The sequence below is a fragment of the Leptonotus elevatus genome, chromosome 4 (genome assembly GCF_054856555.1).
Source record: "Leptonotus elevatus isolate MCC_2025b chromosome 4, RoL_Lele_1.0, whole genome shotgun sequence".
Classification (NCBI taxonomy): domain Eukaryota; kingdom Metazoa; phylum Chordata; class Actinopteri; order Syngnathiformes; family Syngnathidae; genus Leptonotus; species Leptonotus elevatus.
The window spans coordinates 14,989,781-15,017,681 of NC_141242.1; the positions used below are offsets into that span (position 1 = coordinate 14,989,781).

General features: G+C 45.2%; 2 protein-coding genes across 2 annotated transcripts; both read right to left on the bottom strand.

The window, feature by feature from the left end:
* Positions 1 to 95: 95 nt before the first annotated feature.
* Positions 96 to 7,059, bottom strand: LOC147175672 (uncharacterized). The gene is made up of 14 exons (XM_086072752.1): positions 6,793 to 7,059; positions 6,605 to 6,718; positions 6,264 to 6,389; positions 6,103 to 6,165; positions 5,776 to 5,892; positions 5,499 to 5,612; positions 5,125 to 5,297; positions 4,010 to 4,682; positions 3,747 to 3,889; positions 3,146 to 3,206; positions 2,491 to 2,705; positions 2,225 to 2,411; positions 1,335 to 1,430; positions 96 to 839 (listed from the first exon to the last, which is right to left on the bottom strand). The coding sequence occupies exons 1-14, from the start codon at positions 7,057 to 7,059 to the stop codon at positions 690 to 692; spliced, it is 2,499 nt and encodes an 832-aa protein (XP_085928878.1). The 3' UTR covers positions 96 to 689.
* A 151-nt stretch (positions 7,060 to 7,210) lies between these two features.
* Positions 7,211 to 27,569, bottom strand: spg11 (SPG11 vesicle trafficking associated, spatacsin). Its single transcript, XM_086073889.1, has 40 exons — positions 27,241 to 27,569; positions 25,962 to 26,149; positions 25,509 to 25,736; positions 24,865 to 25,066; positions 23,945 to 24,082; positions 23,329 to 23,705; positions 23,029 to 23,174; positions 22,857 to 22,953; positions 22,453 to 22,608; positions 22,219 to 22,385; positions 21,245 to 21,421; positions 21,105 to 21,176; positions 20,275 to 20,402; positions 20,012 to 20,199; positions 19,594 to 19,789; positions 19,188 to 19,388; positions 18,661 to 18,767; positions 18,258 to 18,403; positions 17,877 to 18,041; positions 17,086 to 17,152; positions 16,850 to 17,012; positions 16,565 to 16,773; positions 16,379 to 16,487; positions 16,153 to 16,312; positions 15,837 to 16,067; positions 15,556 to 15,762; positions 15,314 to 15,421; positions 14,847 to 15,012; positions 14,549 to 14,763; positions 13,423 to 14,146; positions 12,217 to 12,365; positions 11,805 to 12,009; positions 11,579 to 11,713; positions 11,285 to 11,418; positions 10,952 to 11,071; positions 10,680 to 10,848; positions 9,156 to 9,232; positions 8,928 to 9,083; positions 8,703 to 8,854; positions 7,211 to 8,005 (listed from the first exon to the last, which is right to left on the bottom strand). Exons 1-40 carry the CDS (start codon positions 27,429 to 27,431, stop codon positions 7,828 to 7,830), a joined length of 7,104 nt encoding a protein of 2,367 aa, XP_085930015.1. The 5' UTR covers positions 27,432 to 27,569; the 3' UTR covers positions 7,211 to 7,827.
* Between the last annotated feature and the right edge of the window lie 332 nt (positions 27,570 to 27,901).

Genomic DNA, 27,901 nt, shown 5'->3' on the forward strand with positions numbered 1-27,901 from the left:
CTGAGGATCAAGCATTTAAGTTAATTTGTTGAAATGTACATTTATGTTTCCAGAATTTTTATTTAAACATTCATACATTTTGGTATTTTTTGTACAAGTAGTTAAATTCATGTGTCAAATCTGCTGCTCTCCGTCATTCACTTGCATTTACCTAAAGCAGTGGTGGGCAAACTCGGTCCTGGAGGGCCGCAGTCCTGTAGGTTTTGGATGTAATAAATTAACCAAATTGCAGGGGAAAAAATGACAACTTCAAGTTTCAGTTCTAGTTGAAAACAAATTGAAATGAAAAATTATACAGGTTAAATGTTAACTTGGGAACTGAATAATACACACAAGTCAAAGTTCTGTGTTTCCTGGCTGGCATTAAGCAGGAAAAATAATTTAATAATGATTAAATGAATTAAAAGTACACTTATATATTAATGATTAAATTAATTAAAAGTACACTAATATATTACGTTAGTGTACATACATAGTGTAATTAGTGTACAACGTGCATTATGTACATTAAGCATTTAAACATGTCAAATTATAGAAATTTCTCTCTCTCTTTCTAGTACAGTTTACTCATTTTTAGCACTTCTAAAATTAAACACATTAACTGAGTAAATATTAATTTAATTTAAAATTGATTTCAACATTTGCTGTAAATGGACACTTGTCATGATTGAACTTGCTTCAACAATCGCCTATTTTGCCATCTTGTTTCCTTTGGCCGGCGTGACGTTCTTGGTGGCTTTTCCCAGTGCCACGTGACGAATGGACGAGCCGAACTGGAGCGTGCTGAGCGTCTCCACCTCGTCCTTGGCGTCCGGACTCACGTTGAGGAAGACGCAACACTAAGGTGGAAATTAGAAAGCTGGGATCAGAACAAAGATGAACGCTGATAGGATCCGAGAAAACGGAGCACTCAGATTTGATGACTCACAATCTGGTTTGAAGGAATCACCATGCTCAGATTTAAGGATTCTATATCAATTGATCTCAGATTACAACCGTTTACTGCCACTGATGTGTACATTTGCCAAGTGTTTTTCATCTGTTAAGCGTGGAATAGGGTCTCACCTTGGATTTATTTATTTAACCTTATGTACAATACGGGGGACTACTAACTTCTACTAATGGCTGGCAATCAATGAGTGAACGGAATCTCTATTTACAACTAAGAATAGATGGACAGATTGGTCATCCATCCATTTTCCTTTGGGGGAAATTTGATCCCAACTTGGACAATTCTCAAATAAAAGATCAAAGGGAATCACAACATTGGTATCAGATTTAAATAAAAAATTGGATCAAAGGTAACACAGCTCAGAAGAGCACCACAGTGGGACCTTGGCATCTCCGCTGAGGCTGGGCTGCAGAAGATGAGTCAGTTTACAGTTCCTGAAGGGCACGTGAAGAGCGTTACACTTCAGAGCCGCAAACACCTAAAAACATGCACACATACAACAGTGACTTTGCTACTAATAATACAGTGATTACTCAGCAGCCATCTTTAAGTTGTTTTAAGAACAGACTTGGCCATGTTATGGAGGACCAAAACTGCCAAAATTCTAAATAAATAACTGACTAAAGTGAAAATAAAAACGGATATAAAAAATATAATTAAAAAATTTAATAAATAAAAAAGTAAATAGAAATAGAAAAATATATATATACATAAATAAATACATTTGTATTTTTTTTTTTATATCCGTTTTTATTTTCACTTTAGTCATTTATTTAATAATTTATTTATTTAGTCATTTATTTATTTTTGATTTTGGCAGTTTTGGTCCATACTGTCAGGATGAAATGTTATTCAAATGAGGGGTGGTCATGAGGGGTGGTCATAAGCATGTCTTGGGTTGGACTCCTCCATTTGTTGAGCAACTTAAGTCGCAAGTTGTGGTGACAGTGGACAAGATAGTCGTGACGTCCATTGCTGGAGTTCTTCAATGCAAGTCGGCGACACTTCCTTGTTGGCAGACCCGCTCACTCGACCAATGAAAGGCAGTTTGCAATGACGGAGTCCAACCCAAGACACACTTAGGACCGCCCCCTCATTTGAATAATAACATTTCATCCTGGCAGTATGGAACAAAACTGCCAAAATAAAACATAAATAAGTGACTAAATAAATAAATTAATGACTAAAAGTGAAAATAAAAACTATTTTGGCAGTTTTGGTACTCCATAAATATTGAGCTGATGTCACGAGTCATGTAATATTTATGCTGACCTGTCCCAATGCTGTCAGTGACTTGTTAATGGCGGCAGCCTCGACGAGTCGCGGGCCTTCAGCCTCTGTTCGGGAGATGCGCTCAGACCCGGCCAGGTCACCCATGGTCAACGTGCCCCGTGTATTCTCTCCGGACAATGAGTCACTGCCACACACCTCCAGCGCCACCAGCAGGTGAGAGCGAGAACTGAACAGAAAACCGCGAAAAGACCGAAAATCTACCTTCATCACGTCATCTTCATCACCATTATCAATGCCATCCCCACCTGTGTATGTTCATTTTGGTGGCGGCCATTTTCCGGTTCTTCTCTCCGGTTTCAATGACGTTGATGATGTCATCCTCAGTCCAAACCTCCACGTGTGTCAGTCCCGGCACGGACACAGACTTACCCTGCACGCGGATATCCAGGGTGGAGGATGCTGTGGGACTTTTCGCTAGCAGGTCGTTGAGCGTGTCGTTGTAAATCTCCAACATGGAAATCTACACGTATCCCCCACCATAAAAAGTATATATGTGTGATGTCTTTGAAGGCCACTATAGGAAGAAATAACACTAACTGAAAGAACCGGATAGTTTGAACAAAACTCAGTACATCAACCCCAACTATATTGTGAACTTGTAAGCAATTGCAAACTATATGCTTGTCCCAATTCTCACACCTGTCACTCATTACATAGAGCTTTTAAAACTCTTTGGGCACATGTGAAAAAAAAGAAAGAAGGAAAAACCATCAATATTGTAATATGGCTCCAACACTCCTGGTTTCAAGCTTGAAATCTGAGCAGTTGACATTTAGTGCTGTCGGTAGGCAGTTACGATCTAATCAACAAATTATCTGATGATGTGTGTGTGACAGGCAAAGGTGGGGGAAAGCCGCATCTTGGGCATTTTGCTGCTCTAAGTGTGAGGTGTGTTGGTACCTTGAGCACGTATGACACTTTCTCTTTGAGTGAACATACACGGAGAAGTTCCCGTATGGACCTGCAGGGGGCAGACGCTTGATTGATAGATTCAACAGAAGACATGCATAGTATACACACAAGCACAGTACATGTAGGGATAGGAATCGTTTGCAGTTATTTGATTTCTAAGAATTGTTCCTTTGCTTGCCTGACGATACTGCTTATTGAAAATAGCGCTTTGACCGGGGCTCGGACACTGGTGAGGCTGCTTAAAGCCCCTCGTTAGGCATAATCAATGAGAATTGATAAGGAATCGGCTCGATTAGCAGTATCAATAATGGAATTGAAATCGTTAAATTCTTACCAATTCCCATCCCTGAAAACATGTCAACTGCACCTATTTAATGGTGGATAGAGCTGTGCAATATGCATGTCAGACTGAGTGTGATATAAAAACGTCTAACGTACGGTATAACCCTCTGTTGTTAATATCGTTATTTTAGATTTCTCTCACCATTAACTGAGGAATATCTTTTTAGTATCTTGGTTCTTGATTCTGGTCCACCAGCAAAGTGACAGGCTACCCCAGCCGTGAGTAGCTGAGCTGGGTCGTACACACCTGATGTTGACTCCCGGCTTGTCCTTGGTGCCCATCATGGTGAAGGTCTTTCCTGAGCCCGTCTGCCCATATGCCAGGATGCATACGTTGTAGCCGTCTGCACAGGAAGTGATAAGTGGCACGGTCCCGGCGAAAACCTCTTCCTGCATGACATCATCAGGAACAACAAAAGGACACGTTCAAGAGCTTCTTTTGTTTGAATTCAAGGTGACACCTCAGATCCTTTATCACATGGTGTGTGTCTGTTGCTGCTGTTATGGTACCTGTGTGCTGGTGGGTGCGTAGACCTTGTCAAAGAAGAACTTCTTCCTCGTGTTTTTGTGTATTAGCGTGACTTCCTGCTGGTCGTACTGGTCCAGACATGAGGAGGTTCCTGATCCGGTGATGTTCCTGCACCTGCAGAACACTCTGACGTTCCCCTGCAGCTCAAGCAGCTTGTTGTACAAAGTGCGTCTCTCTAGCGCCTCCTTCTGGTAGAGCGAGCGCAGCATTTGTGCCTCGCCATTCGCTCGCCGCTGAGCCTCGGCCGTTTTCTTTAGGACGTCCTCCGCCTGGGACAGGATGTTCTTTAAGTCACTCAGCGTAAGGAGGACCCAAGACTTTAGCTGTTTGGAAGACACTTTGAGTTCTCGGGCCAGTCCGCCGGCCTGACGTAATCGATCTGGATCGAGGGTGGGCTTGGAGGCGGTGGTGTTCCTGGTGGACGGCCCCGCGGACTTCTGGCGACTCTGCAGGGACCGGATCTTCTCCCGGGCCTCCTGCCGGTCGGCCTCCAGCTCAGCTGTCTTGCGATGGAGGTTTTGCACAATATCGCCAAGATGGCGAGTCTCCCGGACCAGGAGCGTGTTCCTGTGGAGATGTTCGTCCGCCTCTTTCTGTTTGGACTCAAGCTGCTGCCTCAGATCCTCAATTGCACGGTCACGCTCCAGAAGAGCTCTGGATGGACCAGCATCATCATCATCAGTGGTGGAAAAAACTTCATTACTCTATTTCTATAGATTTTTCAGGTTATCTGTACTTTACTTGAGTATTTATTTCTATGACTTATTAGATTAGAAAGCATAGTGTCTTGCAAAAGTATTAGCTGCCTTGAACTTTTTCACTTAATGCCACATTTTAGGCTTCAAACATTAAGATATAATATTAGATTTTTTGTGATTGTGAAGAATCAACACCAAGAGGGACCAAACACAATTTATCAGTAACTGGCTGGCAACGTAAGATGGCTGCCCTCTGGCACCAGCCATTAGAGGCCAATTGTTAAGTCATTATATTAAGTTCGTCGGTAAATGACAATACCAAGATACTATGTTGAAGATAGTAGCATACCATGTTAGCATAACATGCTAACGAGACACTAGCATACATACTGGCTAACCTGAATGAGTTGAGGTCACTGTATTCTGGATCTCCACTAGCATTAGCATTAGCATGCAGCAGAACCTCTCCAAACATTGTGAGGTAGGCAGAGATGACTTCTTCGCTATCGTAGTTACAAAGTCGGAGTGCTGCAGTAATTTCCTTTTGGTCCAACAGGCCTGGCAGGACCGACTGTGGACACAAGACCAAAGAACAGTCAGGAGCTGCTCGAACCATCTTGGCATATTGAATAGGTTATAAAATGACTAAATACATTTTAATGAGCCAATTTGAGGGGGAAAAGCTGCAACAAATATTCCAGAACATTTGATTATGTAAATGCTTGTTATGTCGTGCCAAGCTCTGATCCAAGGACTGGTTGCACCTCCTTACCATGACTCTGTGGACTCTGCTCTGCACAAAGTCCACATTCATCTCCCACTGGAGGGGGAGCAGCAGCCACACGCCCGAATGAGGATCCCAGAACCGGCACACGTTCACTCTCTCCTGGAAAACGCACCCATACAACAGTAGTTGGAAGAACATGGAAGACAAGTTTCGCCCGACCCCAAATAAGTGGAGGAAGAAAAGATGGAACATCTTAAATTCCAGCAGGAGCGGCGCTCAATTCAAACATGTGACCATGGTGTGCCCTGGCGGAGGCCTTCACCTCAAACATGTACGTCATCACACTTCCTTTTCCTGGGATGAAGATGCTGCCTGTGCGGTCGTCCTCGCCCACTGCCGCCACTTGCTGGACGCTGGCGACTGGTGGCTGGGCGGAGACCTGAGGAGGAAATTGGACACTGTTTGAAAACAGGATGTGAATATTAATTGGTCACACATGAAAAGTTAAGGTTGACTGGCCAAACGACATCATGATCTCAAGCATGAAGTTGACCGTCTTGGAGAGGAAGTAAAGCTTGATTGGTCAAAAGACAGGAAGTGAAAGTTGATTGGCACAGACAGGAAGTGTGGCGGCGATGACACGACGCACCTCCTGGTTCGGTTTAATGAAGCGTCCCATGTCGTACCATTCCTTGGGGAAAGACTGCAGTTTCTGCTCAGGAGAGTCCGTGTTGGAATCAAAAGATTACGAGATATCAGCCACCATGTGACCACGCTTATATTAAACTCACACCTTTAGTTTGTCTGTACCTGTGCCTCATCCACAAAAACCCTGTTCCCGTGGTGCTCAAAGCAGCTGTACAAAGTTCCGTTGTTGTGAAGAAAACTCTCAAAGTTCACAGACACTTCCTCTCCCTCGCCCTCATCGGCCACTTCCTGTTTGGAACACAGTGTGCGATCATTGATGCCATGACAGTCTGCCTTGTTCTAACCTTACGCGTGTAACGTCATAAGATTTAGCCTCGTGGTCTGAAGCCCCTTAGCATCCAATCTCCAAGCGTGTTTATTGTGGTATTTAGCTTTTTAGCATGTAGCATGTTGCTAATTGGCTAAGTTTCCCCAGCGAAGAGTTCAAAGTCAAATCTGCTCACGGTCACAAGTGGATCGACAACACTTGGCATTGGCTCTTCTTCGTCTTCCTCTTTGGAGTGAGCCTGGTTGCTTGTGACAGACAAAACGTCCACCGCTTGATGTCCATCATCCCCCTACAAACAAACATGGACATCAAATAGCACCACCATCTTGATGACAACACTTCCAGTACTCAAACATCTTTTACCAGTAATGTTTCTCCACCCAGGACTGCGGGTGTGGGGGTCCTGACTACAGGGGTGGGGGACCGGACCACAGGAGTCGGAGTCTGGACCACAGGTGTGGGGGTCTGGACCACAGGTTCGGGGGTCTGGACCACAGGAGTCGGAGTCTGGACCACAGGTGTGGGGGTCTGGACCACAGGTGTAGGGGGCTGGACCAGGTTGGGCTGCTCATCATCCACCCGGCCCAGACGGGATCCCTCGGTGGTGGTGGCGGACGCTCCACTTCCCATCTCAACGGTCAAGAAGTGCACAGAGACTGCCAGGAAGTAGAAGATAGACGAGTAGAAGAAACCCGACACATTTGACACCTGAGATGATGATTAGGTTCTCACATGCTTCAACACGCCCTTACAAGACGACACCTGACTTTGGAGTGACTCATCATTTAAAGCCATGTGCAAATTTATTTAAAAGACAACATTTGCATTGAGTGGTGCACAGTATTGTATCGTACTATGTCATAGACCACTGGTTCTGTCCATTTTTTTGTATGATATCATAGTGTATGATGTTATAATATATAAAACCATACTAACGTGACATTACAGTGTATCATTTAACATAGTAATTTAATGACAACTTTACTTTAAGCACGTTTGCAACAGCTGCAGCAAGGCACTTTACACAACACATGATATTAATAATACAATCATAACAAAATTAACAAAAAAAAATTCCTCCATTCTCAAAGGAGGCTGCTTAGAATGAGGAAGGCACAAAAACACTAAAGAGGATTGAGTTTAGTGAAAGTGAAGTGGGGAAAAAGTAGCAATTAAGGAAAAATAGCTGTTTTTTTACATAATGTTACTACTGTGTCTTTACACAGTACAATAACGCACAATTTCATTTTCTTCATTTAAAACAGTTTACAAAAAATGTTTTGTTATCTGGAACAGATTTCTATGGTGAAATTTTGAAATGAGTGATTTTGAATTAAGAGCATTGTCATTGAACGCCATTATGCCCTTGTTCTGGCGCCTGTGTTACATATCGGTGCGTCAGTGCGCGCCGATGGCGTCGTTGAGGTAGCTGGAGGCAGCTGCGTCCTGCAGCAGCATCTTGGTCACATCGTCGAGTTGTCGTTGGTATGCCAGGCGGTAGCGCAAATAGATGTCGTCGCAGTATGTCAGCAGGTGACGCACGTTTGCCGTTACGCCACTGGCGGCGCTGTCCAGCCTGGAACGCAAGTGAATGATGACTTTAAAATAATCAGAGTATGCAGGAGCGCTGCTAGGATATTTTGGATTTAGCCCAAAAATGTGTCTTTGGCGCACTTCAGTGAAGAGATCTGCAAAAGCATTTTCAAAAAAGAGAAAACTGAGGCCTTGGTAGGCCTTCGTCAGGGCATGCTGAAACGCCGGCCATGTGGAAATAAACTTGAAACACCTTTGAGTGCCTCAGTTTTCTCTCTTTAAAAATAAATAAATAAATCATTAACACCATGTACACTAGTCTTCCTGCCTTGCCATATCCCTACAACATGACTGTACAGATAGTAGAAATATGGCAAGGCAGGAAGTATAAATATGATGAAACAGGAAATAGAAGCATGACTGAAAAGGTCAAATATGGCAAGACAGGAAGTAGAAATGGACTGAACAGAAAATAGGAAGATGGCAAATAAGTTACTACAAATATGACTAAACGGGAAGTAGAAACACCAAGGCAGGAAAAAGAAAAATAAGGCATGAGGAAGAAACATGACTGAACAGGAAATACAAACATAGCAAGGCAGGAAGTAGAAATACGACTGAACAGGAAGTTCAAACATTGCAAACCAGGAATTTGACTAGACAGGAAGTAAAATTCATTGCAAGGCAAAAAGTTTGTGATATTGGGCTTCGGGGTGAAACTTCAGGATGTGGTGACTCACTTTTTAAAAATGTCCTCAAAGAGCCCAGAGGTCAGTGGGCGGAGTCGCTTCAGCTCATCCAGGTAAGCGAAGTCGGCGTTTAGGACCGCCTTCTGATACACAAGCTCCGCCCAGTCCGGACTGTAGTCGTATGCCTCCGACAACACCAACACCTCAAATGTGTTACATCATCATTAAGGAATCATCTTCATCATCACCCCATGGCATCATGATGACATCACCCACCTGGTAGCATCTGGGCAGCGCCATGGCGGCGTCCATCATGTCAGCAGGCTGTAAGTTGACTAAGCGGAGGGCGGATCCTTGATTGAGGAAGTGCAGCTGAAGTGTGACCAGCTTGGCCAACCGCACGCAGCAACTTGCCTGGTGCACGCATGAGTCCTGTCACACACACATACACAGTCAACATGGCCGTCAGCAGACAGGAAGTTGGCGATGGCGAGGTGAGATGACCTTGGAGAAGCTCTCTGCGGCGTCCTTGAGCAGAGACAAAACTTTGAGCAGAGAACTTTTGAGCTCTGGCGAGGACACTGCCGACGACAACAAGCACACAAGTCAGCAAACACCACAGGAAGTACAATAATCACATATTCAAACATTTCTTAGCAAGAATATTTTATTTTATGTTAGTTATCCAACTAGTCTAAACACAGTATGATTAATATTGTGTACATCCATCCCAAGGGGTTGCCATATTGACCAACACTACTGTCGACTTAAAAGTGACATCAAAGTGCCCTTGGGCTCGCATTGCAAACGTCTCGTTGCATAGCAACTTGCATAAGTTGTGACAGGTGGTAAACAACTCTTAAAAACTAGTTGCAGATAGAGGTGGCAAATCCAGGTCCAGAAAACAAAAACCCTGCCCCAGTTTGGCTTTAGCCCCAGGTGGTTGCTCCCGAGCTCCCGAGCACAAGGGGCTAAAGCCAAACTGTGGCAAGGTTTTTACTTTGTGGACCTGGATTTGCCACTTCTGGCAGACAGTTGGAAAGTACAGTAATTTCTGGACTATAAGCCGCTACTTTTTTTTAAAAACTTGCATTCGACCCTGCAGTTAATACAAAGGTGTGGCTTATCCATCAGATCACAATGGGGCACACTACAAAGGAAGCGCAAGAGCGTCAGGCAGAGCAAAACAAATCAAGTGAGCCCAAATACAGTAGGAGAGACAGAGCGAGAGAGAGAGACAATTTGCGCCCTCATTATAGAAAAGAAAGTAGCGGGAACCTGGTGCGGTAACATTAAAACACCTGCGGCTTATAGTCGGGTGTGGCTTATATGTGTAACAAACTCGAGTATTCACCAAATTTAGCTAGCGTGGCTTATAGTCAGCTGTGCCTTATAGTCCAGAAATTATTGTAAGTAGTTATGTGATCAGCAATTGATGAAAACTTGTTGCAGAAGTTTGCCAACACATTAAAACTAGTCGGTGGTCATCAACTCATGGAAACTAGTTGCGGATGGTTAGAAACTTATTGCATAGCAACTTGCACAACTAGTGCCAGGTGGTCAACACCTCAGGAAAACTATTTGCAGACAGTCATCAACTCATGACTAGTTGCAGATGGTTGGAAACTCATTAAAACTCGTTGGGGCAATTGTCACCTCATGGTAACTTTTGTATGGTTAGAAACAACTAGTTACAGGTGGTCAACAACTGATGAAAACTTGTTGCAGATGGTTGTCAACTCATTAAAACTGGCTGCGGACGGTTGAAAACTAGAGGCCTAGCAACTCACACTACTAGTTACGGGTGGTAAACAACTGCTGAACACTAATTGCAGATTGTTGTTAACTCATAAAAATGAGTTGCAGATGGTTGGAAGTTTAGTAGTTAACTCATGAAAACATGTTGCAGATGGTTGTCAACTCATGGACTCTTGCACAAATTGTAAAATCTAGTCATGGGTAGCCAACAACTTCAATGCAGGTCTCAAACTGAAATCGCTGCCAAACGAGAGGTCGTCAACTTCTCACCCCAGGCCTGAGACTGGATGATCTTGAGCTGCGTCCTGGCGGCCATCTCGTGGTTCTCGCCGATCTCACGCCTCATGCTGAAACACAACGCCACCATGTTGTGCTTCTCGCTGTCGGCGGGCAGGCAGCGCTTGATGTAGTCCAACAGCGCCGTCTTCAGGCTCGAGCTCTGACGGGGGTCGAACCCACGCGAGGTCGACACATCAGAACCATTGCATGCCTGTGTTTGTGAGTGCGTGCGTGTGTGAGAGTGCGTGGGCGCTGAGTTCTACCTGTCCTCTGTCTATATCCATTTTCTTCCTGAGCAGCATCTCAAAGCGGTGATTCTGATGCAGCAGGTCGAACACGTAAGTCATCTCGTTGTATCTTCCGATTCCCGTCAGCAAACGCACCTGAACGCACCGCTTATTCATTTTAATGCAGTTCATTCATCATTTTCAACAGCAGTGGAAGAATCGGACTTGAGCGGTTATTTCAATGTCCACAGAGACTGTTGGAAACTCCAGCATCTGTGGTGTGTTCAATGTCTAAAACATCAGATGGACAACCAAGCTTCTGAGATTAGTTCAAGGTGTACTTGGACAGGAAGTGATGTCACTGCTCACCAAGAGGCCGTAATGCTCGCTGGGGGCCAAGTAGGCGTGGCTTAAATGTCTGGCGGCCTGCAGCACCCGGACGATTCCTTCCATGTTGCACGTCATGCTGAAGCAGTCGTGGGCCACGATTAACAACTCCACCACTACACAACAACAACAACAATATGAGTGACTGGGAAACAAGTACGCATGTGTGTGTATGATTGTGTATATGTAGATGTGAGCGATTTTGTGTGCGCACTGTACAAGTGGGTCTAAATCGATGCGTGTGTATATAAACATGTTAAGTGTGCATATGCATACTGCAGCTGAGCTCCCGGAGTGGTACACTCTTCAGCTTCTCCAGAACTTTGAGTCCGACCAGGTTAGGATCTTCACACAAAGTGATCAGCTGGACCAGCGAGTCCCGACCCTCCGACGGTCGGATCGCTTGCCTCTCTGCGCACGCACGTTCAAACGCCTCATGTCAAATATGTATGCAGAACCATGTGGGTGTTGCAAATGCATCAGTCCCTCGCACTCCTCCTACCAGTTTGCATCTGGTGAGCGTGCTCCTGTTTGGCGCGCACCAACGTGGCCGCCACCAACTCGGCTACGACGTCGGCGGAGAAACTTTGAGCTCGGATGAACATTTGAGCGTTCCGGAAGCGTTCAGGATGATCGCACAGCAGTAGTTTCTCAAGAATGCAGCCGGGATCCTCGCTGCTCATTTGACTGAAGGGACACTGCAGCTCCTGTCAACGCACATGCAAAAAAAAAAAAAAAACACACGCACATTAAAACGCGTGCACACTCACAAATAAAAAGGGCCAAGGCTAAATATCAAGACAAGTGACTTTGATTGACAGGTCAGATTGACATCTAGGCACATTTCCCACTTGAACAAGATGCCCCCAAAAGGACACCCAATTGATTGACGGATGCATGCCGATGGCATCTACCTTAGAGAGCTGGTAGAGGCTGAGGATTTGTTTGCAGTAGTTGTTGCCATGGCGACACCGCTCAGCCATCTTCTGCAACTGGACGGCGACGTCGTCTTCAGCAAGAGGAGGAAGCAGCACGAAGGACGACAGGCTGCTCACAGACGGTGCTGACAAACCAAAAGCACATTTTGATACAGATCGCCTAACGATGACGCTAACATGCCAAGCACACCAAATGACACACCCGACCGAACTGGATGGGCTTGGACAATGGCCAACAGATTATAGTCAGTGGCTGACCCTCACATACCTGCCAACTCAAAACTCCCTGGTGTTCTTAATTGGAAATAAATAGTTGTAGGTGGTCAACAACTAATGATGGCTAGTTGCAGATTGTCATAAACTCATTCAAACTAGTTGCAGAAGGTCATCAACTCATGAAAAGTAGTTGTGCATGGTCAGAAACCTGTGACAATTACTTATGAAAACTAGTTGCAGGCAGTCATTAACTATTGAAAAATAGTTACAGGTGGTCAACAACTAACACAAGTAGTTGCAGGTGGTCGAAAATAAATAACTGGTTGCAAATGGTCATCAACTCATGAAACTTAGTTTCGCATAGTCAGAAGCCTGTAGAAAATAGTTATTAAAACTAGTTACAGGTGGTCAACAACAAATGAAAACTAATTTCAGACAGTCAAAAACTAATGATGACTAGTTGCAGACTGTCGTAAGCTCATGAAAACTAGTTGCCGAGGGTCATAAACCTGTGAAAATTAGTTATAAAAACTAATTGCAGGTGGTCAACAATTATTGAAAACTAGTTACAAGTGGTCACCAACTAAAACAAATAGAAGCAGGTAGTCGACAACTAATGATAGCTAGTTGAAAATGGTCAACTCGTGAAAACTAGTTGCCAATGGTCATAAACCTGTGAACATTTGTTATGAAAAATAGTTACATGTGGTCGACAACTAATAATAACTAGTTGCAAAAGGTCAACTCATGAAAACTAGTTGCGGATGGTCAGAAACATGTAAAAATTATTAAAGTTAATAAAACTAGCTACTGGTGGTCAACAACTAATGAAAACTAATTTCAGACAGTCAACAACTAATGATAATTAGTTGCAGATAGTGGTAAACACATTCAAACTAGTTATTAACTCATGAAAACTGGTAACAGATTGTAATGAATACTAGTTGCAGTCGGTGTGTTCCTCACAGGCATGTAGGAGCCTCCTGGGTGGCACGTCAGGCTCGTCCGGTGCTTGTGGTGCAAGTTTTCCGGACGCCAGGCCTCGGCAGCGCAGCAGCAGCCAGAGATCAGGATGATACAGCGAGAAGTATCGACAGGCGCGGCTGACTTCGTGGACGCTTCCTGCGTCCAACGCAGCATCCAGCAACAGCGCTAGCGTCGTCTTCTCTGTTGGCTGGAGGAGCGGATCAACGTCCAGATGCTCCTCCGCCGGACCAGGAAGCGCTTCTAGGCTGAGCAGCATGTCTGTGCGGAGCTCGGGAATGTTGCAGAATGAAAAGTCCTTCATGAGGGTGTCATACGTGTTAACGTCTGGTGGAAGGAGGTTGAAGACGCTCTCCCTCTGGATGGCGACCACCAGGGCATGTTGTCGGACACGGCCCACCCAAAGCTTCTTCTCCAGGTTCTCGATCTGCTCCACGGGAACCGGGCGGTGCAGCGACAGCCAGCGGGCGCCGATAGCGAGCAGCAGGCAGCGTTCTCGTACCGCCAGCAGCTCCGACTGAAACTCGGTGGCCGCCGACGACTCGGACAGCGCCGAGTCTGCCTGAGACAGGAAAAAGCGGGAAGCCAAATCGGGATCCACGTGCTCATCCTCAAGCTGCTGGAGACACTTCCTCCAAAAGCACACGCGACTTTCCAGTCGGGACCACTGACGCTTGGAACGCTGGAGCTCCAACTCCTGGATCAGCTTCATTGACAGACAAGAAAGGAAGTGTTTTATAACCAAAGTTTTACAGATACACACAGGAAGTAGAAACATTTTGTACCACCCATTTATATGTTCCAATTTTTTTGTAAGCCTGTAAGCTTCATTTGTTAATAATAATAAAAAACAAAAACAAAAGAACCTGTCAAAACAGGAAGTAGAATCATGGCAAGGCAGGAAGCAGAAACACGTCAAAACAGGAAGTAGAATCATGGCAAGGCATGTGTAACGACCCTTGCGAGTAATAAACAGTTCAGGAAATGAATGGAAATGGCAGGAAGAAGAAACATGGCAACACACATGAAGTGAGACAGGAAGTAGAATCATGACAACACAGGAAGTAGGAACGCGAGCAGAGAGGAAGTGGAGGTACGAGGTTGTCACCTGACACATGAGCAGGCGTTGTACAGGAAGTTGTGCTAGCGTAGCGACGCTTCGTGCTTGTTGGTAGAAACCGCTGGCCTGCAGAGCGTCAACAGTGGCCTGGAACTCCTCCTGCTGGACAGAGGACGAATTGCACTCCAGCAACCTGGGAGACACGCACACTCCTGAACCCTGCAGGAGGTCACTCAGCTGACTCAGCTTCCTGAAGTCTGGACCTACACACACATGAATACATTTCACACAATGTTTCCACAGGCTCCTCCCCCTCATAATTGGTGTGTCTTGACTTGACTCTCACCGCTGTCCTTGGTCATCATGTCTCCGTCCGCCAAGACCTGCAGGAGGCGTCGCAGCTCAAAGTGTGAGCTCATACGCTGACACAAGAGCAAGATCAAAAACCAGGCCTCACTACACAACCACTGCAGCGGCACACCACCGGGGGGCGGCTCGCCGCTAGCGCTCAACTGTACAGAACAAACAAGAACAGAATTAGGAAGAGTAATAAAGATGGGGGACAAAGATGGTGTGATGAAGATGAAGAGCGAAAACAATGACGATAAGGAGCGAAGATGAGTGATAAGGATGAAGATGACAATGAAGAGTGAAGAAGATGAAGAGTGATGCTGAAGTGTGAAAGATGAAGAATATGGCTGATGAAGATGATGATTATGAAAAAGAGGAGTGACAGAGTGCTAAGGATGATGATGATGATGATGATGATGATGATGAAGATGAGGCATGTGCACATGTGTGTTGTTTACTGACATTGGTAATGCTGGTGTGGAAGTTTTGGAGTTTGATTTTGGCTTTGTTGAAGTTCTTGTGGTCGTAGCACAGCAGGAACATGCTGAGCATGTCCAGCAGAGGGCAGTCCTACCAATGCAACAACAACAAAAACATCATCAGTACTTGACACTGGCCATTGAAAACGTTTTTAATTTTTATTACCTGACAAACACACAGAGATTTAAGTAACAATCAGGGAGTAAGACAGCGGTGGTTTTCACCTTCATGATGAGCTGGAACCCCTGCAGGAGTGTTTGGGGTCCGAGCAAGCCCCGGCCCAGCAAGGTTCTCCAGATGATTGACAGGTGGTGCAGGGTCCACGGGTGGAGCTGGGAGGTGGCAGACAGGCAGGTGATGACTTCCTGCGCGGTGACTTCGTCGATGACCGTGAGAAGCCACACGCACAGGCACGACACGAGCTCCGCCTCCTGTCAATCAACACGCGAGTGACACGACTGACAGTAGCTGTGTGAGCTTTGATAGTAGGCGGGGCTAAGGTCACCTTTTGACAAGCGGCAAGCACGGCCAATGAGGTGCTGCGATGCTTCAACGCCTCCTCCAGCAGGTACCTGTTAGGCTCCGCCTCCTCCTGGCTCCACAGCAGCACCTGGAAGAGGTCTCGGGTGGTAGCCGGACACCCCGAGGTCCCCCCGGTGAACAACTGCAGCTCACCAAACGCCATATGAAGATGGTCCTGGAGGGCGGGGCTAAACTGGAACAGCAGGGAGCCAACCTGGCCACACAGGAAGTAGAATCATGATGAGACAGGAAGTAGCATAGTGACAAGCCAGGAAGTAGAAACATTGTGAGCGCGCCACCTGCTGCGATGTGAAGTGATGCAGTTGCACGAACAACAGGAAGTTGAGGAAGCGTCCGTCACGCGCACAGTGGGCGGGATAAACGCAGCTAAGAGGAAGTCCGTGAAGACGACAAAACTCCACTGGCAATGACCAATCCTGAGCGGCCTCCCACGAACTCCTGGCAACACAAAACTAACATGATGATGATGAAGATGATGATGATTACGATGATGGAGATGCTCACCTGTTGACATCTTTGACTTCCAGGCTGTCAATCACAGCAGCTTCCAGGTAGCCAATCAGCTCCTTTGCTGTTCCTGGCTCCGCCTCCACTAGCTTGACACCTTTCGAGACTGACCACATGGTGTGTGTGTTTATACAAGCTGTGTGTGAGTGTGTGCCTGTGTGGATCTTGTGTGTGTGTTTTTACCCAGAGTGTGCAGAGGCTGTGTGTCTCTACAGTGCGTGTGTTCGAGTTTCCAGTGTGTCCAGATGGTGTTGAGGACCTTAACATCGACTCTGATTTGGAGGCTGTTGAGGCCGAGAAGCTCGCAGAAACAAACTGCGGCCGACACCACCGACGGCAAATTGAAATTCTGCACCGCCAAATTGTGTACCTGCTGCCGGGCCTGTTGCAAACTAATACACACACAAGCACACAAGTTCAAAGCAGAACCTCCTCAGTGACTGTACATGTGTGTGGTTCAGTTCTCACATTTGGCCGACATGGTGGCAGCCAATCAGCTGCTGCAGGAGGAATGTGGCAAAGGCGAAGGACGGTCGGCCATGTTGCAGGTAGTACAGGAAATCCAGACGCTCTACCAAGGCGAAGGAGTCCACCAGGTGCGGGCTGGAGAAGTGAGGTAACTCAGTTGTTTCTATGGCAACGAGGCAGACAGGAAGTCAGGTGGCAGTCGTGTGATTGGGTATCTTATGGGTCAATCAACGCACCGACGGAGTTTAGTGAGTTTCCCGCCTGCCAGCCGAACAGTCGGCTCGGGTCGAGAGGATGCAGCGCCTGCAACAAGCACACAGAAGGGACGAACCCCACACATGACATGATGATTTTTTAATTTTTTTTTTAACCATAATACAGACACACAAACAAAACGACAATTTGTTGCCATTCCAGCGCATTACATCATTCACATTTGGGCTGGATTGTGGATTTTTAGGTGACTATGTTTTAAATGGATTTTTACAGTATACACAGGCAAGTTCAAATTTGAATTTGCAGCCTTCAGTGTAGTACTAAGTTCTGCCACAACATGCCTTGGCAGTACTGTGGTCCCCTGGAAGATGTGGCATAATTAATAGCAAGAAGAAGAAGGTCCCCAACTAAACTTCAGTCAAAGTTGTTGCTCCCACGACACAGAAAATATATGCATGTGATTATTGTTGCATGCTCTATATACAGTATATGCATTTGCGTTTCTGCGCTGTGTTAAAGTAGCAGTTGTTTGAAGGTTTAGAACTACCCTGAAAGTTATTTATTCACTGCAGCCTTGTCTTGGAGTGGTACCCCAATTTCATTGTATTGTATATTTATATTGTATTCTAAAATGGATGTTTGGGGTAAGAAAATGGAGCGCACCTAAAAAGGGCAATACAAAAAGTGTACTCCACTTGCTTACCCAAATGTCCAGAAAAGGCAATAATATTATTAATTTGAATTTTGTGCACACATTATTATTACTATTATTATTATTATTATTTTATGGCATTTTTTTTCTCTTGCTCACCTGCAGAAGGTGGTACACAGATACGTCTGTGAAGGGGCCGGGCCCTCGTGGTCCTGCCGGGAACAGCGCCGCCTTCAGTTTGGGGTATGCCGTCAGTGCCATCTTCATCAGCTGTGGGTCCACAGAGAAATCGGCCCGGGACAGACTTGCACCCTGGACCACCACCTGCCAAGCAGGAAGTAGACCACAACTCTGTGAAAGGGCTAGAGGTCCGGGTGAAAGGGATATATGACAATGTGAAAGTGGTACAAAGAAAAGGGGTATGTGTCAGTGTAAAAGGGGTTTAGTGTGAAAACAGCAGAGGAAGTCATTTTAAAATGAACACACGGTAAAAATTTGTGTGAAATAGATATGTGTCACTGTGAAAGGCATGAAGCTGACCTGGTCGATACCCCCGGGCGCGAACATAATGGTGGCGAGGGCGAGCAGACTGTGACCCTCCAGGAGAAGTGAGCTGAGGGATGGGGGACTTCCTGGTAGGAGAACCTGAGCGCATGTCAGACTGGCCTGATGGACCAACGCTGGGTCTGAAGGACACACAGAAAGTAGAAGATGACAATAAGGCGACAACCACGTGGCATACTGTCTTTTTAGGTCTGGAGGACTGCCATTGAAAACAGATTTTTTAATTATTATTAAATATTTCTAGTCGTCTTCATCATCCATGCAACATGAAAGTACTAGCCTAAGGCTCAGGATAGATTTAAGATATGAATGTTTTGAGTTCCGGCCATGGTCACGGTTTGATCTTGAGGCACCACTGTATGTCTATGTGGCGTCCCACCTGTCAAGTTAGTGGTGATCTCCTGCATTTTCACCATCATGTCTGACCACGGCTGCGAGTCAGTTGGTCCTCCACTGGACAGCACAGGACAGTTCCTGGGAGTCAACCTGCCCACAAACAACATGCTTACTGGTACCTTTATTTATATTATTTATATAATAAATAGCACATTATTTCTCACACTTGAAATGTCAAAACAAGTGTGAATGCGGTTTCTAAATTTGGATTTTGGAATAAAAAGAGATGACATCATAGGGAATGAATGTGGGATCTAACGAAGGTGTGTGCGTATGCTCTTGTGGACTTTATTTATGAAGGAGAAAAAAAATCCAAACTTTTCAGGCTTAAAGGTCCCCTGTACCCAGTAGTAAGTGTACAACATGAAATCAAACTGCTGATGAGTTGTTGTTTTTTTACATTGTGGTGGACACATTTCAGTGACACTGCAATTGTCAGTTCAAACTCAATCAAATTGGAGGGTTTTCCGGCATGAACTTCCCATTAGGTCTGAAATGTGGTGTGCGCACCTGTAGTGCTCCAGGTAGGTGTAGAGGAGGAACTGCAGGTGGCGCTCCAGACACCAACTGATGACCCGCGAGTGGAGGTCGAGGCCGAGGTGCCGAGGGAAGGGCGGCGACGACGACGATGACATCAGAGAGCCGCCCTGAGCTACGCGCCACAAAAGTTGATCCAAGTCGGACAGCTCGTCAGGGATGAATATACTTCGCCTGCGCGAGGGACATATGGCAGTGTGAAAGCGGTACAAAAAGATAATATGAATATGTGAAAATGTACAAGTTAGAAGGAAAGGAGCAGGAGTGAGTATAAAGGGTTATTTGAAAGAGGTAAGAAACAACTAAAAAAGGATTCAGAGTGCAGGAACATGACAGGAAGTGTGTTTGGCCTCATGGTGTCGGAGAACACGTATCCCACCTGGCGAGTGCGTCCAGGATTTCCTCCCTGAGGAAGCGGCTGCTCCGGGTGTTGCCGTTAACCACTTCCGCTGTCAACGTTGGCCACCGGGCCGTACCAGAGGCTTCACCGCTCTCCAGCCAAGCCACCAGGGCGGCATGGTTGTGGAATGAGGTCATGTGACCCCACAGCACCGAAGACTCACACCAGCTCAGCTCTAAACATCACATCAGGGATGTAGATTCAGTTTCTACAACAAAGGATTGGTTGCCAAAGCACTCATAACTTTGGACAGTGCAGAATGTTCAATCAAGCTAACACGCTAACATGCAAATTCCACACAGGAAAGCAGGGGCCCTGAACCTGCTAACTGTGAGGCAGACGTGTGAACCACTCTTCCAATGTGCTGCCCCAGCCAATCCAACAAATGTTCTCCTACCGTTATGCTGGCGTCTGGACAACAAAATGGCCGTCCTGCTGCTCTGCTTCCAGTTCTTCACCCAATCCAGCCTCACTTCCTGCCAGAGACCTGCCTCTTCCTGCTCACACATTTCCTGTCCCAGCACTTCCTCCAGCAGGACCTCTCTAACTTCCGCCGGCTCCTTGTGCAGGATTAGCTGGAGTGGCCTGGATGATTGACAGGTGATGTCACGTTACCATGGCGACTGCAGCCGGCAACCACTCAATCGCGGGATTAGTCACCTGATATCCGAAGCTCCATCTGCATACCGGTAAAGCGGTAGAGAGGCCAGGTGCGCCGCTTCCTTGATGAACGCCACGCTGCCTAGCTCCTCCTCGGAAAAGTGACGACGTCTGCGAAGCTCCTCCCCCTTAGGAAGTGAACATTCACAGACGCAGATAACTTAAGGTACTCGCCATGGAGAAGGAATCAGGAAGAAAATGACCACATGAGGACATGACTGATGAACATGTGAACATGTGTGATGTCATACATGAGCACATGACTGTAATTAAAGGCCTCGGGGTGGCGGACTGGTATTAAGATGGTGTGACAGGGTCACTATAAATGGTGTATAACTCAGTGTGAAAGGGGTATTTGAAAGGAGACAGGGGGTACAAATCAGTGTTAAAGGGTACAAGGCAGTGTGAAAGGGGCATATGACAGTGTAAAGAGGATACAAGTCATCTTTATTAATATTGTGCAGTTTGAAAGGGGTATAAGGCAATGTGATAGGTGTATTACAGTGTAAAAGGGATACAAGTTAATGTTAAATGGCACAGATGAATGTGTAAAGAATACAATTTCACTGTAATAAGGCAAGTATGAAAGGGTATAGGACAATGTGAAAGGGCTAAAAGTCAGTGTGAAATGGGTACATGTCAGTGTGAAAGGGTAAAAATCAATGTAATCATCATTATAATAAACGTGTATAAGTCATTGTGAAAGGGTACATGTCAGTGAGAAATGGTTACAAGTCAGCATGAAATTGTACGGCAGTATGAAAGGGGAAGGGTACAAATCGGTGTGAACGGGGAGCATATCAGCACTTAATAGGAAGTAGACAACTAACCACAAAGTCCCTGAGGTCCCTGTCGTGCGTGTAGATGCAGATGCGATGCAATTCCTTCTTCACATTGAAACCCTGGAAAAAAAACAAGATGGCTGTCATTCAAGGCAAAGCTAAAACAGAATTCCTGTCAAGACACCCACCATGTTTGTGAGAAGCGTGATGGCGGTCGGCAGATCTCGTCCCTGCAGATACGAGAAGACCAGACCCAAGCCTGTCGCCCTCAGCGCCGGGAGACGCCCCTCAGGAAGGCCCCGCCTCCTAAACACCGCCTGGGCTCTGGGGATCTGATTGGTCAGGACGGACACGCGGACTACTTCCTGTAAAAGGGGTTGACATCAGTGTAAATGTGGTATGTCAGAGTGAGAGGGCTATGTGCAAATGTCAATGTAAAAAGGGTATAATCCTTGTGAGGTATAAATCAGTATAAAAGTTATAAATGTCAGTGTGAAACTGTTATGTACCTATATGAAAAGGGTATAAATCAGTGTGAAAATTGTATGAGTATGTCTGAAAGTTGTACACATTAGTGTAAAAGGGGTGTAAACCAGTGGGAAATGGGTACATCTGTCTGAAAAAGGTCTTAATCAATGTGAAAGGGTTATAAATCCTTGTAAAAGGGGTATTAATCAGTGTGAAAGGCGCATATATCGGTGTGAAAAGGCTGTAAGTTAGTATGAAAGGAGTATAGGTTGGTGTGTAAATTGTATGATACAGTGTGAAAGGGGTATAAAACTGTGTGAAAGGGGTATAACTATAAACCTTTATGGAAGTCATATATGTGAGTAAAGGGATATTTGTCGATGTAAAGTCATATAGTACATGTTGGTATAAAAGGGCAATAAGGAGTGTGACAAGGTTAAGAGGTGTAAAAGTCCTACACGCCAGTGTGAAAGGCATATAAGTCAGTATGAAAGGTGTATAAATCCAAATGAAAAGGGTATACATCTGTCTGAAAGCGGTCTACGTCAGTGTAAAAGTCTTACATGCCAATTTGAAAGGCATTTGAGTCCGTGTGTAAAGTGTACAGAAATAGTGTGAAAGGGGTATACATCAAAGTGTGATACACATTACACACTTACTGGTTTAAAAAAAAAAAGAGCAAATGAGGAGTCACCTCTGTGGGAAGCTCCTCCCACTCATCCTTGTCCTCCTCCACAGGTGCTAGATCTTTGTGATCTTTGGCGCCGTCGGCAGGCCACGGGTATTTCTTCATGAAGGTCCTGAGCTCCGTTAGGTACTCGTTCAGAATGTCCACGCAGCTGCTCACGTCGTCGTCCTCGTCTGCACAACAGACACACACTCAGTGCTCATGTAGCATTGCGCTAGCTGTGCGTGCGTGGCGTCTTACAGCTCATGTGCGTTAGCATGTAGCGTATCTGCGCGTTGACGAAGCTCAGCGTGACGTTGAGCAGCTGTTCCGAGAACAGGCGGCTTTGAGCGTCGTTGCTCGATTCCCGGATGGCGGCGCACAGCAGGTCCAAGGCGGGACGCAAAGTCTGGACGCCTGTGCGGAAGGAAAAACATTATGTGAACATGACAATGCTAGGCAATCAATATTCTTTGGCTACTGGAAGGAGCTGTTAAAATGCTCGTGAAAAAAAGCAGTATTATAATATTAATTTAATAATCATGTGGGACTAATAAAGGATATCTTATGTTAATATGGGGAACTCTGCTTTAAAAACTGCTGGCAGCCAATGAGTTAGAGGTAATTCATGCAAATATGTCAGAGGTCTGAGAGTCGGGTCGTACGTTCTGTGAAGCTTGTGGTGCTGTGCGTCTTCAGAAGGTCTTCTTTGCTTTTCAGATAGAAGTCCACCGTGTCCAGCTGCCGGTTCTTAACTCCTGCCTGCGCAATGACGACAACACACAAGATGGATGACGCGGGCCGACATCGCACAAGGTGGACTACTCCGGCTTCTACCTTCAGGGAGTGGATGGGGATGGAGCAGCGCCCCCATGTGTTGAGGTGACAAAGTGCGTCCACGGTGGCCGCGCTGCCAAACATCATCAAACTGCTCAGGAGCTCCTGCTGCGACACCGAGAACAAAACCTGGAACATTCCCGACTCTGCAGAGGACAATGGAAGAACGCAAATCATCAATTGCAAAATTCCTTGATATCATATATTACTAGTGAGGCAAAACTACAAATGTGCTAAATTGTTTTGCTAGTAAGGTCAAAGAGTGTACTAGTACATTGGCCTAACTTTCCATCGACTCACTCTTGAGGAGCACAGCGTGATGTTTCTGTCCACACAACTCCACGGCCGCCGCCGGGCCCTCCGCCTGGTGGTAGCTGACATTCCCGGTTGCAAAGTCCCACAGGACGGTGGTGGTCTGCCGGTTTCCGGGGCACGCAAACAACAACATAGCGGAGAAATCGCAGACGGACAGAAGAGACGGGACGGATGACTCCGGCACATCTAAGGTGACGTTCGCGCCCCCCTGAGGGACTCCACTGCGGGCAGGGGGTGCGGCCTGGCCGGTCCCGTGGCGGGGGAGCGACGAGGACCAGGAAGTGGCGATCGGTCGGAGCGACGAGGACAAGGACGACTTCCGGGCTGCGTTGTACATGGACGTCAGACGAAAGCCCCAAGACCTACACGACAAGTGTGATTGGTCTTAAGGAACATTAGACAAACTGACTGGTCGCCAGTCAATTATCAGGGCAAACAGTCAAGGAGATTAGAAGCTAACATGTTAACATGTAAGCGCAGGGCACATGTAAACAAGAAGGCCAGAGCACAGAATGGGAACCTGACGCTGAGAACTATAAGGCAGACATGCTAACCACTAGTTAGTGCTGAATTATAGTGATAAATCAGAGTAGAAGTTCACCTGTCAGCATTGAAGTTGAGTCCCAGCGCGGCCAGGCTGCAGTTTGCGCTTGTCACCTTGTCCTCATCGATTGGTCGCTGGGGTCGCCGGTGCAGGCCAGTGGGCGTGGTCTGAGACAGCAGGTGATCAGGGTTCCTCCTGGAAGAAGATGATGATGATGATGATGATGAGCGAGATATTTAGAGAAGCCATGGATAGGTTGTCACACATAAAAATAATAACTGAAAAAATATATAAAAACAAATATAATAAAAATCATCTTTAGTTATACGCTGTGAGTTTTACCAGTTTCAGCATAAACTGTATATAAACAAAAAACAATAAAATATAAACAATTCAATAAAAGACTTAAGAGATTAACAGAGTAAAACAATCATTGATACTTTTAATATTGTCATCATAAATAAATTATTAAATCCTCCAAAAAATATGTAAAAGTTAAAAGTAAATAAAAAGTTTTAAAAATGTTAATCTGTGTACTGTGAAAAAGGTATTACATTAAATTAAAACATTAATATCAAAATATTATGGCATTAAATATTAATTTATCAATAACGATCATATTAAATACAAAGATCGGAAATTAAATGATACTCTAAAATCACATAATCACAAATAACTAAATAAAAATAATACAAAAAGTACATAAATCTAATAAAAAGTATCTGTTTTGTCAAAAAAGTGTTGTAAATATCGAAGCATATTATTTATATTAGAATATTATTAAATAATTTATTAATAATGAACATGTAAAATAAAAATAGAACAAAATAAATTAATGTAGCTGTTCCAGCACTAAAAATCTAAATATATAAAAATATTTTTTTAAATACACAGAAATGGATAATCAAATATAATAAAGTAAAATAACAATAAAAAAAGAGAGGAAAAAGACATTGATAATGATGATGAACCTGTACCTGAAGTAGTGGTCGAGGTCGATGGCAGCAGCAGTGTTGGTGTGCGTGACGACGACGGCCGTGCTCATGTCAGCTGATACCTCTAGTAGGCGAAATCGTGACCACGAAGCAGCCGGCTCCGCTTCTTCCATCAGGCCGGCGCTCATGTAGGTGGGAACATCTACGGAGGCCAGGAGGACGCCGTCGGTGACATCATAGATGGCTGGAAGGCCAGTTAAGAAGCTTGGATACCATTCGGTTAATGTTAATATATGGTTTGGTTGAACATTTTGATATCTAAATACACAATGTTTATCTTTTGTCTCAGTTAACATCAACTTGAAGTGACAAACAAACAGCTTGAAGCAAGCACGCTTTGCCTCTTATTTGGAGGAGCGAGTCTTCTTTTCGGTTTCTCAAAGTGATGTTATATGACAGTCTCCCATTTCTTGACAGCAAGAGAGTCAGAACAGGTGGTACGGAATACTTTAAAAAGCGTATTTCAATAAGTTAAATCGTTTTTAACAAATGTAAATGCATTGAAAGTGCATGAAAGGGCTAAATTTTTGGGAAAAGTATTTTTTGTACATATTGCGTGTAGGTCTGTCATAAACAGATTCACTATTTGCAAAAAAATAAATAAAATAAACACACCTTGAGGATACAAATGAGTCCGCCATCGCTGAGGGTGAAGGCAAAGTGTTGGCGCATGCAGCACTGGACCACAAGCGTAGAGCCGCTGTCCACCGGGACCAGGCGGTAGCAGCTCAGAGCCCGCGCCTCGTCCTGCGTGGGCAACCACTCCAGCCGCAGCAGACAGACACCATCCAATAGCATTTGGCAGTGACCTGATGCAAACGACAGTACACGTGCCACCTGCGGGCTACTCCGACCTAAAGACATTGGTGACACGTGAAGCATTAGCACTAAAGCTCCACTTGGGAGCTTCATTCACACTGTCAAGGTAAGTTTTTCCATTGCTACCCAACATCAGGAACATTTCGGACATTGGGGACAAAAAAGTCAAAATAATGATTTACAAACAATTCAAGATACAAACAGCCTTCTGTAACTCAACTTGTTGGTAAGTAAGATATGATCAGTACTACTGGACCAACCTGAGCACTCACGCTGCTCCTGCAAGAGGCGCTGTGCAGGACACTCGCCAGCGAGATGCACGGAGAGCACCGTTCCTCTCTCAGCGTCTACTTCAAAAATCCTCAGCTTACAGTCGGAGCCTACGGCCAGCAGGCGTGTGGCTCCACCTGGTCCAGGGCAACTGCTCATAGCCTCCTCCCAGGTAAAGCTACGGGAAGAAATAATGTACACGATTGTTTTGTGGAAAACACTACTTCACTTTTATATTTTTATGCAGGATCGTGAGTGGTCGGCGGCAACAATGAATACACAGAGACTGATATGCTTTGCTAGAATAATTGTGCATTTTATTCCCCCGCAAACAGCAATCAACACACTTCAACGCTAAGCAGAAGAATATAATCAAGAGCCGACGGTTCGGGTAAAACGAGCTGCAAAACGGCTGGGCAATCGTACGTATTCCACAGCTGACTACCCGAACCGTGTGCCGCTGCGTCTTTTATTCGTTAACAAAAAGGGGTGGGCGTGAGAAACAAGGCATACAACCTGGGAATTCCCAGGCACCCTCGAAAACATGTTTAGGTCTACAGTATAAACAAGGCATACAATCTGGGAATTCCCAGGCACAGTATAAACAAGGAAGAGTTCCCAGGCTGATTCTGCCCTTTATTCACAAATTGTTGGACACCTGGATTCGTACAACAGTTCAGGACAACAACATATCCTTATATAAGAGGTTACATGAGGACATATCAAACCATGGTTATTTTCCCTTCAACGATTCAGGCCAAATTTCCTGTGAGCTACTTTTCACTAAACTCATAGTAAAATTGTTATAATATTGTAACTTATCGAGATATTTGGCATGACTATCGAGATAAGAAATTTTGCCCACATAGCCATACAGTACTCGATTTTTAAACCTCAGTATACTTAACAGACCCTGTTAGGGAATTTGAGGTTTGTTTCTAACTACGTTTCACCTGTTTATTTATACACATCAAAGAGGTTATTTCATGTCATTGGCTGAAAAACTCATTGCGGGGGGTGGCTACGTTAATTAGCTACACTGTTACGTCACAATAAAGCGGAAGTGATGTGATGCTACTTCATGTATGTGAAAACTACTGTTAATTTGAAGGTTTAGAATAATCATTACATCCATGCTAATTTCTGATGTCTTGTTTCAGATTACATGTTAACATTAGATTTCAGCAAACAGGAGTGGGAACAGGCATTAATGAGTATGGAGTCGCGTCTTAATAGTCATTACGATCGAAGTAAACAATGCGGACTCACTCCTGATAGCTTCCGTCCAACTTAACCGGAGCAGCTTCCTCGTCGGCTGGGTCCCACAACACTAGCGTCCCGTCGAGTTCCAGGCAGCCGAGCAAAGCGCCGTCGCCGGGGGCGAGCTGAGCCTTGAGGACATCGCCCACCTCCCGCCAGTGCTGCTTGCCCGGCAGGAGAGCCACCTCGAGGGCCGCCATAATCGCGTCTCCCAGGAGACTACTAATTTTTGGACAACATGCGGTAGATTACAAGAAAGCGTCCAGTGGATCCACAAACTTGAGACACTTTCCCATCTTCTCTTTTTGTAAACACTGCAGCCGATCAGGACTACCGGGCACGTGACACGTCACATGTGTCAGCTGACTGCGTCTGACCAATGAGAACACAGACGGGAAGGCCAATTTAATCAAATTACTATTTCGGGTTTATCGTCATTTTATGTGGATGGATGAATAATTTAAGATTCTGTGGGTTGTTCTGTTCACTAGTAAACCAAATAAAGTCACATGTATTTACCATTCACAGTATTATTGTTGGTGATACATTAGTTATTAAGTCACATTACAGCACTGTGATCGGTCGCAGCTAACAAAATACTTATTGTTATTGAAATAAAACAAAAATGTAGTGTAAATAGCAGTCAGAGGAAACGTTTGAGCCTGAGACC